The following is a 12,127-nucleotide window of genomic DNA, read 5'->3' as shown; positions in this document are numbered from 1 at the left end:
AAAAAAAACATTCTCACCTGTAGGAAAAGCATATCCAGGGGCCAGGGATTTAGCTCAGTGGTCCCGCCACCTGCTTCATAAGCACAAGGACCCAAGTTCAATCTCCAGTACCCACAAAAAAAAGGCATATCCAAAGGCCCTGTGGCCAGGGGGAACATGGCCCTCTCAAAGAACCGAGAGTTTGTTAGTTTGGGAAGGAAAGGAGCCAGATGAAAGGGGAAGATGAGGCCCAGGTATTGGTGGGTAGAGAGACAAGAGAAACCAGGGAGAACCAGTTAGGAGCTCGGTGCATCCATCCAGGTAAGAGATGCTCATGCCTGGGCAGGTAGATAACAGCAATGGTAGTGAGAAGATCAATTTTGAAGACAAGGATGATAAAACATGCAGATGACTGGGCTGTGAATGGGACTGAAGAAAGTAATTGAAGATGGCCTTATTTCTGTCTGAACAAAAATATGAAGTGTGTGGCATTCATGTCGGTGGAAAATACAGAGGGGATTAGGGGATGGAAGAATTGAAAAATTCTATGTCAAACATAAATTCAAGATGCTGTTGTATATACAAGTAGAGATACAGAAAAGAAAGCTAGATACATTTGGCAAGAGCCAGGGCAAAGGTTAGAGTTGGAGACATTTTGCTGGGGCCGTAAGTATATAGGATCTGAGGCCATGGAACTGAATGAGAACACTCAGGTCCATTTTAGAGTGAAAAGAGAAGATGACTAAGGACTGAGCCCTGGGCATGCCAACAGTTTATAAGTTCAGTGGAGCTGTGCCCAGGGAAGAGGAGAAGCCTGTGGTAGAAGAATAGACCGGTAAAGTAGAGTATCTTGTGAAGAAAGCATTTCAAGAAGGGATATGGAGGGCCAGGGATTTAGCTCAGTGCTGGCACCACCTGCCTTGCAAGCACAAGAATCCAAGTTCGATCCCTGGTACCAAAAAAATAAAAAAAAATAAAAAGAAGGAATGTGGAGAGGTGGGAGATTGGGGGATGTGGATCCCCGTAGCTTCGGGACCTGGCAGTGTGGGGAGACTGGTGACCTTGACAAGGGCGGTCTCCATGGAGTGGCAGAGGTGAAAGCCTGATGAGAGGCGATTCCAGAGCAGATGGGAAGCAGTAATAGTCCGAAGCTCTTTAGAAGTTTTGCTGCAAAAGAGAACAGAGAAATAGGGCTGTGTTTGGAAGGAGATACGAGGACTAGGGTTCTTTTCCAAGTATGGGTTATGGTAGCATTTTGATTTACTAGCAGGAGTAGCTCTGTGAATATGGAAATATTAATGATGCTAAAGAAAACGGGGCTCGTGAAAGGAAGACCGCTAGGTCTGCAAGGGGAGTTGGCACTGGATTCAATGTTGCTGCGTGTGCCAGTCCAGGAATTCTCCTTTTCCTGCCCGTGTTGATCCTGCATCTGAAAATAAACCCACTGTGCAAGCCTGGCAGTATTTTTGTGTAAGAGTTTCTCCGTGAGGGAAGCTTGCTGCACTTAACGATAGCACTGACCTAGCACACACCAAGAAAGCTGTGCGTCAGCCTGGAGCCGTGACAGCAGTGACAGGAAGGAAAATGGACCCTGGAAAGTTTAGCGACACAGTAGATATCTGTGGAACATCCAGTGGCACAACTGCTGTTTGCTTGTTCTTAAGAACAGTTACCCTTGAAGTATAATCACCCTAACAAGTGAGGGTGGGAGAAGCAAGGCACTGTTCTTATCAAAACCACTTGTAACTGCCTGTGATGAGCGTGTCAAATAGTTAACTGCAAATGCTTATGCAAGAATTGCTTGCACGTTGCATCTCCAGGTGAGTTGTGAGGAGTCCGTGAGAACAGACCCCTGAAGGGAGGACTTCCTTAGGGTCAGTCCTATTGCATCAAAATAGAGATTGTTGCCACCAGACCGGTGTCCTCCCAGTACTTCCTGTGGAGCGCTGATGGAGAGTTTGCGTCACTGCATTTCAGTCTTGTGTCATTCTCTCTGCCTCACCCGCGCCGTTGCTTCCCTGATCAAAAGCAAAGTCACCCCTTTTCCTAGATCCGTCCATATGGATCAGCTCAGCCTGCCTGATTACAGTTTGTTCTTCGAACAAGCTTCACATTTTAGGATGACCTAATCGGTAAAATATAACAAAGCACAGACTCAAATGTACTAATGAAGCCGCAGTCGTTCAATAAATACTTAGTAAACTAGACCTTTCATAGGTGATAACAATAACATACAAAGCCAGCTTCTCAGATATCATTGTCCTCTATGTCCTGGCCCTTATATGTCACGTCGTAGTTAAAATCACTCACATGGAGACGTAGCACTCAACACCCACCACTTAAAGAGGGCCCCTGTTTTCAGTCCTTGGTCAGCTGGCTTTGAAGAAGCAAGGGCACGGTGGGAGGGTTTGGTGGAGGAAAGCTGCTCACAGCATGGCAGCCAAGAGGCAGAGAGAGAAGCGGGTAACTGGACAGGGAGGGGCACCTTTTTGCTTACACCCAGTGATCTACCTCTCTGACCAGGGCTTACTTCCTGACAGTATAGTCCAGTTACCTTCAGGCACAGGAGGCATTGGGGGCCGTTTTAGATCCAGACCATAACACTTCCATTCTGTCTGTAACACGAGTCCTCAAATCGAGAAAGGACAGTTCAAGCATCAGAATCACCCAGTCAGGCCCCCTCACAAACCTACCACCCTGGGTTTTGTATCCTTCAGGTAATTCTCATGCATGCTGAATTTTGAGAAGCACTAGTATGGATGAACTCTGATGGCTGAGGTTTTGTCTTCATTAAGTCTTTGCACTGATTTTTGTTGTCCCCAGTTAACCCACCAGGTTTAATGAAGCTGCGCTCCAGGTTTAGATCTTAGTCCTCCAACCTGTGAATGTCAGCACTCCATTTATCCACAAGGTGTTTCTCATGGTCCGTGTGTGAGTTTTTGGAGATGAGTTTATGCTTACGCAGATGCTTAGGTTGGGGAGCTTTCAAAAGAAAGATTATAGGAGGTGAGTTTTCTGTGGGGACTTAGGGTTGAGAAGGAGAAATAGGGTTGACTAAAGATAATTACTAAATCGCAGAATGAAGTAGCACCTGGAAAGCCGTGTATGATAACTTACTCCCTGTGCATTGGTACCTCTTTCTTGTTTTATTCTGTGCCCATAGATTATGGTTGTCAAAGTGATCCTGTGTCTACATTTCTATGGCAGAAATCAATGATACAGCCATTTGTGGGGACAGATTGCAAATTTTGCTTGGCTGTTAAGTTGGAGCCCTGAGATTTGAAATAGTCTGGTATTCAGAAGTTGAATCAGGAGGAAAAAAATGAAGCCAGAGGAGCCACATAGTTGTAGATAAATTGGAGCAAATAAATCAAGTCTCTTGACTCCACAATTACCCAGCACCATTCAGAGGTGGTAATATATAAATGCCGTTAGCTGGCTTGGGGACCTGTGAGAGGTCCCTTTCCATAGCTGAGTTACTGGGGACAACTCTGGAGCTGCTTCTGGGACTAGGCATGAAAGTTATAAGCAGAAATGAAAAGCTTTTGAAATAGAGTAATTTGAGATTTTTGCAGCCCTAAGAAGTCTTATTTTGGGATGACCTATCCCTTATAAAATGTCAAATATATTAAATTGACCTATCTGCCATATTAGATTTTTTGCTGAAGAACCATTTTCTACCTTTACGTGTTAAATTATTGGCCTGTGGAGAGATTACTTAATTTTAATTGGTTGTGATTTCTCAACATTTATGCATATTTAAGAATTCTTGTCAAGTAACCAAATTAAGCTATAATTATGTAACAGACAAAAAAAGTATGTAAATATCAAATTGAACTTTTTTATTGAGTTTATTGGTACATTTTAGATATACAGTACAATTACATTCATTATTGGTGTTTTTTTTTTTTAATTGGACTGTTCATGAAAGTTCATCATTACACTCTGTGGAATTTTTTTTAGTTTTTATTTCGCAGTTGTAATTTGGCTTCCTAACATTTGTAAAGGTCTCAGTATTTTCCGCAGTCCCTGAAAAATTCGTAGGCCTGCACATGGGCCTCTTTTTGTCCAGTGAGAAATCATTAAGAGACTGAGTGCTCAATTTAGTAAGGTCTGCCTGTCAAATTAAAGGACCATAAGAATCTGCAAAACCTCTAGAAGTCAGAAGAATCCTGCAATAGAATGTGCCGGGAGATGGTTTTCTGATGCAGGCCTCCCCACAGCCTTGCTCTTCCCAGTGCGCTGTGGACAAACAGCTTTAGCTTCAGCTGAAGCCTGTTTAGAGATGCAGCATCTCAAGTCTCAAGCTTGCTAGAGATGAGGAATCCAAGTCTCAAGGCCATAAGGAGTTTATAGGTACCCATTAAAGTTTGAGAAACAGCTTCTCAGCTCTAGGTAGGAACTTGGACAAGTCTGAAGTCCAGTTTGTGCTCCAGACCAAGCATTGGGATCTCTGTGGATGTGACTAAAAGCCTGGGTATTTCCAGTGCTTGGCCCATGTGAGACTTGCTGTTTCAGAGTAAGGCCTCAGAGGTTCATTGTTTACCAGCAGGTGTAGTTCCAAAGCTATGAATACTGTGTGTGTCTGTTTGGGACCCAGCATATAAATACCAGTTTGGTAACCCTTGAGCAGAATAGCCTCTCTCAGTTGGAGGATTGAGTTTGTCAGCTCCCTTCCAGGACCTGAGGCTCAAATGTTCAAGTCCCAGCTGTGCCTTGTTTCACTAATACTAGAGGTTATTATTTCTGAACAACAGTCCAGCTAGAGTTGTGGGACAGAAGGTGATTTTTCTGTGTTCAACCCAGGTGTACTGGGACTGTGTTTATTTCTCCATTGAACCTCAAAGTAGAAAGTTTGTGCTTACAACCACATTTAAAGAATAAATTTAAAGAATGAAAATTTTCTTTAAATTTTTTTACCTGGTGCTCAGGATTGAACATGTGCCTTGCACATGCTAAACACATGCTGTACCCTTGAGCAATATGCCCAACTCCTTCAAAAATTTCCTTCAGTGATCATTTACTAGATGCTAGGCAAAGAACTATTTCCTTGCTTGATAGCATTTTATTTTCTAATAATTAAGATTTAGTTTCACATAGTAAAATTTTGAATAGAATGTTTGGGGAACTTCAATGATTTTTTTCAGCTATTACTTTGCACAAGCATTTGCAGTGATTTATCTCTAATATGAAATTCAGATGATGTCTGTTATTTTGGGGGCTGAAAAAAAAACCACAGGAATCCTCAATCTGATGGATTTTTCTTACACATAACTTTCACAGCAAGATTCTTTGGAAGATATAAATGATATATATAAAATACGCATACATATAACATAGTTCTTGATAACAGTAGAGCAGATGCCTATGAAATGGGGTTTCTTTCTCTTTCCCTTATCTTGCCTGAACTTCGGCCTTTACTACCAATCCCTTAGCCTGCTTAGTGTTTCTCTACTCACAAGGAAGATGTAATGGTGAGTTTCCCAGCAGATAATAGCAGTAACCAACATCTCTTTACATATCCTTCAAGTACTATAATAAATATTCTTCTAATTAGTAAATATTCATCTATTCTATATTTTACTAATCCTGTAACCAAGGAGCAAAGTTGGTGGAGTGTTTTGTTTCGTTCTGTTTTGTTTATCTAGGGTCATACAACTATAGCCTTTACTCCTAAATCCAGTGGTAGGAATGGGGGCTCATTACCCCACAACACTGCTTTATGTATGCATCTCACAAGGACCAAAGAAATTTTAAATACCAGGCATTATATATCGGTGTTTAGTTTCTAGTAGTTCAGAAAGTGCCTTATCTTCTTTCAGTATAATGTTGTATCTAACATTAAATTGGAAACATTCAGTTTTGAACATGCTGCATACTGTTCTGGCTATAAAAATGAGTAGATTTTTGAACAAATTACAGAACTTTAGAACTAGGCAACAGTGGTCACCTATCTCCCAAGCAAGATACGTGTGGCTCTAGGTGGCCCCCAGTTAGCTCCCCAAGTCTCTCCTGTCCTGCGAGGCCCCATTCTCAGAATGGCTGTGATTTTACAGGGCTTGGTCCTGGGATATAGAAGGTTTCAGTCAGCACTTGTTTCTTAAGCAGCGATCTTATCACCCTAAGAGAGCAAGTCTTTCTTTCCTAGCCTTGTGTTCCCCAGCAGCGCCTTAAATGGGGGAGAACAGCACGAAGGCATCTTCTAAGCACATGATATGGTCTTTCACTTCCGGTTTCATCTTTAGGCTCTATTTCTTTCATGATAGTCAAATATAGAATTTTAGGTTGGTATTGAATCATTTTGCTTTGTTCAGAGATTAATAAAAACATGCAAGACATCAAGATATTAATGTATTTTTGAGTCTTGTGAATTCATGTAGATCTTTCTGTGTATCATTTTACAAAGAAACTGACTTCAGTAATTTTTTTTCCTTTTTGCTTTGTGTCGCTTTTGAATTATCGAACATTCCAAATACATACGGAAGGAAGTTTTATCTCAGTTGCTTTTGATTATCTATTAAATGATTTCCACTAAGGTGAAGTCTTCAACTTAAAATGTATTCTTTTTATCTCTAGTGTTATCATTACAACAATTCTGTACCTCTCAGATGCACTTCGTAAAAACTTCTTAAATGAAAATTTTGATTATAAGGTAAGTATCCATTCTGTTTTCATTAGGCTAGCTCTTTTCTGTATGGTTCCAGTGCGTTGACAAAAACAACTTAGAATACAATGTTTTCAAGATATTTTAAAAACAGAGTTTGTATGAAGAAAAAGTTTATGAAATAAACACTTTCGTTCCTCTCTAGCTTCCCATTTTTTAGAATGAGTTAGTGAAAGCACATGCAGTGTTAGAAAGATTCAGCAGAACTCTCTATATGATATACAGTGATACAGCCAGAAGCCTACACATTCTGGATCACTGCATTTTTAGGTGGCAAATGATAAATGGAAAACAAAGATGGGAAAGGATTCTGTTTTAGCATTTTGTTACTCTTTTTTGAACAACATTTTTACCATTTGGTTAAGTAGAAATTTAAAGAAAGCAGAAATATGATACAAATGGAATTTTAATGGTTATGCATTTCTTTAAATTATAATTTATAGTGACATCAAACAATCAGAGCCCCTTGATACTTTTTTTTCTTTATGTAATTCTTATAAATTATCCTTTTTATATGCATCTTTACAAAATTAAACTTGGCATATGTCCCTAATTATTTCTTTGTATAAATATTTACTAGTGACTAAAGATTGCACAGATTATATTTAACTACTCATTTCCCTGTAAACAAACATAAGCAAAAACAAGATTTTTTGTTGTTGTTTTCATTTTTGTGTATCACAATTGCAGAAGAGGAAAACTATTTCTCCCTTTAATTTGCATTTCTTACTAATTATCAGTTGTTAACTAGTTACTGACTAAAATTCATATCTTACAGATTTTCCCTGACTTTGTTCATTATTTTGCTTGCAGTCTTATCATATCCTTTTTTGCTTGTAAAAGTGCTTTACATGTTACAAATATTCTTTGTTGTATTCTAATTTATTTGTCTTTAATTTTGGATGGTATCAGTATAGACACTGTTTTTTCCCATTATATTCTACATGATTTTTAATAACTATATGAGGAAATTTCATTCTGGTCTCCTTCTGATATATCTGGTATAGAAAATTTAGACTCAAAAATTTGTCTGGCACAGAGCTTTTGAATACTGTCTTAAGGCAATTAGTGTAGTCATTGTTTTATATAGAGGTTTTTTTAAAGTTCTATATTAAAAGAAGCTCCAAAACTGAATTTGCACAGGAATAAAGTAATCCATCTTATACCTCATCCTCTCTGGAGATACTCAGACTAGTTTAAAAAAAAAAAAAAAAAAAAGTCTACCATTTAGCATACAACAGAGTGCTCGTGGACCCTGGGATCCCTCTTTGAAGGAATATTTAAATTGCTAATATTCCTTTAGTTTGCTTCCTTGTTACAGAAAATTTGAAGCATATATTGTACAAAAGTAGTGAAACTAGTCTAGTGATCACCCGTGCATTTGTGTCCAGCTTTGGCCATAACCAAGTCATGGCTAAACTTATTTCAGCTTAACCTCCATCCACTTAGCACTTTGGAAGCACAGCTAAGGTATCATGCCACTCTACATGTAAAAACTTCTATATCACAATAGTTTTGAAATATCTTGTTCTTGTTTTAGATCTGGGACTCCTACTTTTACCTTGCAGTCATTTTTATAAACCAGTTGTGTCTGCAGCTGGAAATGTTCACACCTTCCAAAAAGAAAAAGGTATTAGAAAAGTAAGTACCAGTGTATAATCAAGTGGGAAATGTTGCCTTTTAAAGGGTGTTTATCCAAACGATTCACAGATCAGAATGTCCATCACTGGATAGCACATGTGGAAAAAGCAATGACCGAAAGGACAGCAAGTAATTTTTATGAAAATCTTTTGTCCTGAATCTTTCAGGATTCAAAATTAGTATAGCAGCAAAAAAAATTATGAAACATCTGTTTTACTAAAATGTTTGTATGAAGATTTGACTTAAAGGCGCCAAGATAAATGCATTAAACATCTTTAATTAAAAACATCTTGTCATCTAATCCCAAATGTCAGATTGCATTCTTAAAAAAAACACAAATATTTCTTTGCTCTGGAGGCTCTGTGTCAGGCTTTACTTCTGCTCTGTTACAGGTATGGTGACATGCGGGTAACAATGGGCTGTGAAATTTTCAGCATGTGGCAAAACCTAGGTAAGTGATGAAAAGAGAAGCCACCTCCATTGAACAGTTCATCATTCTACTTTTAAGTTTAGAAATTAGGGTCAGTTTACCAATGGCAACATTTGAACCAAATGTCGAAATCAGAACAGGTATCTGTAGAAAGTAATTTACATTATGGCATTGAATAAGGCTGCAAATAATTCTTTAAATTGATAGCTCTCTGTAGAATCACCTTACCTTTGTATGTTTCATTATTAATGATGAATTTTAGAATTTAGCATTACTGCAACATTATACACATCATTTCTAGCAGTGAGCTAACCTTTCAGAATTTGGGACTGTAACAACTCAAAATTTCTAGAATTCTAATAGAGGCTATGAATCATCATCAATTTAGATTAAAGTTTATGAAACATTAACTAAAGCATCACTGCTCTTAAAAAAACAACTTCCAGCCACTGACCTGTGTCATAAAGATTGTAGCCAAAGGATTGTAAAAGCATCTGCAGTTGCTAAGAGACTGTTAGGTCCATTCTTGTTAATCTGCCACAGCACATAGAGCATATTCCTGCAAATTGATGGCACAGATCTGGTTGCACAGAAAGGAAAAATACTTGAAAATAAATTGTTTTAAAATTCATTGGCATCGGAGCTCCTTCTAGTGATTTGTACCACTTGATTTAGTATGTTAACTATGTAAGCTTTCAGAATTCATTATTACTGCGTTTTAATTCCTCCTTCTGATTTACTAAAGTGATTAACCTGTTTGAGTTAAGTGTACTCTTGGCCTGTCCAACCAGGGTTTGTGTTCTGTGAGTGAGCAGTTGTTTTTTTCTGTTCTTCTCAAGACAGTGAGGGAAAGGCCCGTGTACTTTATTGACTAAACCGCTTTTAAACACAAAGCTGAAGGATTTTGAAATCTGGTCACTATATCCTCTTAACTTACCTTTGACCAGCTTGCCAGCGCTCTGAGACCTAGAACCACTTAGGTTTCCCATGTTATTTTTTAACCATAGTCATCCACTAGCAGACATTGAGTTGTGTGTGCTAGAGATATAATTCTAAAATTGTGTAACAACTTATTTGTAGTATTAAATGCGCTTTTATAATAACTATTGAGTTACAGTACAGTTTAAACTTTTTCCTGAATAAGTACATATTTGGGTCCTTTAGTGTATATTAAGCAGAGAACTTGGCCACGTGAATTCTGACTTCTCTCTCCTCTCTGTCTTGGATCTTTTGGGCAGAGTCATTAGCATCCATTTTCCTCTTCACAGGGATGAATCAGTGGCTTTGCTAGTTTCTGCTTCCACCCTAGGAAAATGCATCTGCTTAGGAACAAAACCCTGCAAGTAAACAAGGCAGGACTTTTCTCTGCTGTAAGAACACAGGAAATCCTGGGGACAGACATAGTCTTTGGGCTCTTTGTTGGAACTTTGGGTTGTGCCACTTGTCCCCAGCACTGGAGCAATTTATTTTTAAAGTGTTTTTAATTGTGGTAAAATACACCTAAAATTTTATTATCCTGACCATCTTTCCACATACAGTGCAGTCGTAGGAAGCACATTCACATTGGCTTGAATGCACCACTACCACCTCCATTCATCTAGAAAACTCTTTTTGTCTTACAAAGCTGAAGTTCTGTACCCATCAACCAATAACACCCAATTCCTCTCACTCTCCAGCCTTGGAACCACCATCCTCCTTTCTATCTCTATGAATTTGGCTACTCCAGTACCTCACAGAAGTGAAATGATACAATATTTGGCTTTTTGTGACTGATTTATTGTGCTTAGCAGGATGACATCAAGATTCACCCATATGTAAAATGTGTCAGAGTTTCCTTCCTTTTTAAAATTGAGTACTCTTCCATCGTAGGACTGTGTTACTTTCTTTTGTCCACTCATCCATCAGTGGGCACTTAGGTGGCTTCCGCCTTCTGGCTGCTGTGAAGATGGCTGCTCAGATGTCTGAGATCCTGCTTTCGGTTCCTTTAGGTATATGTCCAGAAGTAGGACTGGGGGATCATATGGTAATTCTATTTTAACTTTTTGAGAAACTACCATACTGTTTTCCATAACTGCCACACAGTTTTACATTCCTACCAACAGAACATAAGGGATCTAGTTTCCTCTACATCCTGTCCAACACTTGTTACTTCCTGATTTTTTTATAGTCACCAGCATAATGGGATAATATCATATTGAAGTTTTGATAAAATTAATTTTGACAAGACCAGCTAAAGTAAAGTAATAAGGGAACACCCTTTCTGAAATCGTTCTTCAGATTTTCATTATCTAAGTTGTAGGACTAAAAATATTCTGTTAAGAGGAAAAGGTACATTACATATTTTTCCTACCAAATTTCACCCATTTGTACCAATACCTGCAGACTCGTCTGCAAAGATAGGTTCATTACTTCTGTGTACCCCCTTTAGGACCTCATCTTGCAACAAGGGTAAATTTTTTCTCTTTATTTTTGGGTAAACTCACATTCTTAACTAAATATAAAGTGCGCTCTCTGGGCCACATTTGCAAACACAGCATCTTGTAACTGCTGTAGAAAAATCAATACTTCCCTAGCAGGCTGTTCTGTGTGCATAAATACAAAATTCCAACAGCCCAAGTAGCAGGTGCCCTAAATACTTCAAAACAAGACCATGTGGCTGGCAGTTAGAGATGGGGAAAGTATACTAAATCTATGGCTTGATAAGAAATCATTTAAATGAAGTTTAGTTTACTGTTGCCATACATAGCTCAAAATTTTGCCTTGCTGGTTCAATAGGAATTAAATTTTCAATGGTCCAGGAAACCTGTTCAGGTTTACACAGATTCTGTGTTCCCAAAACGTGTTCTCGGCAAACAAGGCCATTCTTGGATCCTTGCACAGCCATTTAAATGGAGTATGGCTGCTCTCCGACTTTTTTAAAGGCTACAACATAGTGTATGGATCTGGTTTGGATTGTGATTAAAATAAACAGTTATAAATGAACCAGAGAAATTTTAATATCAACTGTATTTTTAATTAAGTAATTAATGTTTGACTTAAGATAAAGGCACTATGATTCTTATAATCATAAAATGCCCTATATATTAAAGATACTAATATCCTGTACAAGTAGAATGATATGCCTTAGAATTGCTTTAAAATCCTCTAAGGAAAATAAAAAGTTGGGGTGTTAGGTAAAACAGAATTAACAAAATCTTCATAATTATGAGGCTAAATGATGTATTTGTGTATTTGTTTTACTATTTTCTGTTATTTTGTGTACATTGAAAATTATAGGCCAGGCATGGTGGCACATGCCTGTAATCCCAGCACTCGGGAGGCTGAGGCAGGAGGATCCCTGTGAGTTCGAGACCAGCCTGAACTACATAGTGAGTTCCAGGTCAGTCTCAACTACATAGTGAGACCCTGTCTCA

At 38.5% G+C, this 12,127-nt stretch overlaps 1 protein-coding gene across 1 annotated transcript in view; it reads left to right on the top strand.

Moving 5' to 3' along the window:
- Nucleotides 1-12,127, top strand: part of Dock4 (dedicator of cytokinesis 4) — a 433,388-nt gene that overhangs the window by 362,522 nt on the left and 58,739 nt on the right. Inside the window, exons 29-31 of the mRNA XM_033755915.1 lie at nucleotides 6,556-6,631; nucleotides 8,184-8,284; nucleotides 8,677-8,735. Coding sequence (XP_033611806.1) covers nucleotides 6,556-6,631; nucleotides 8,184-8,284; nucleotides 8,677-8,735 — 236 coding nt within the window. The remainder of the gene's footprint in view (nucleotides 1-6,555; nucleotides 6,632-8,183; nucleotides 8,285-8,676; nucleotides 8,736-12,127) is intronic.

This window comes from Fukomys damarensis, unplaced genomic scaffold, assembly GCF_012274545.1.
Source record: "Fukomys damarensis isolate Sample0158 unplaced genomic scaffold, DMR_v1.0_HiC HiC_scaffold_4, whole genome shotgun sequence".
Taxonomy (NCBI): domain Eukaryota; kingdom Metazoa; phylum Chordata; class Mammalia; order Rodentia; family Bathyergidae; genus Fukomys; species Fukomys damarensis.
Note: the sequence above shows the minus strand (reverse complement) of the source record. Positions and strands in the feature narration are given on the sequence as shown.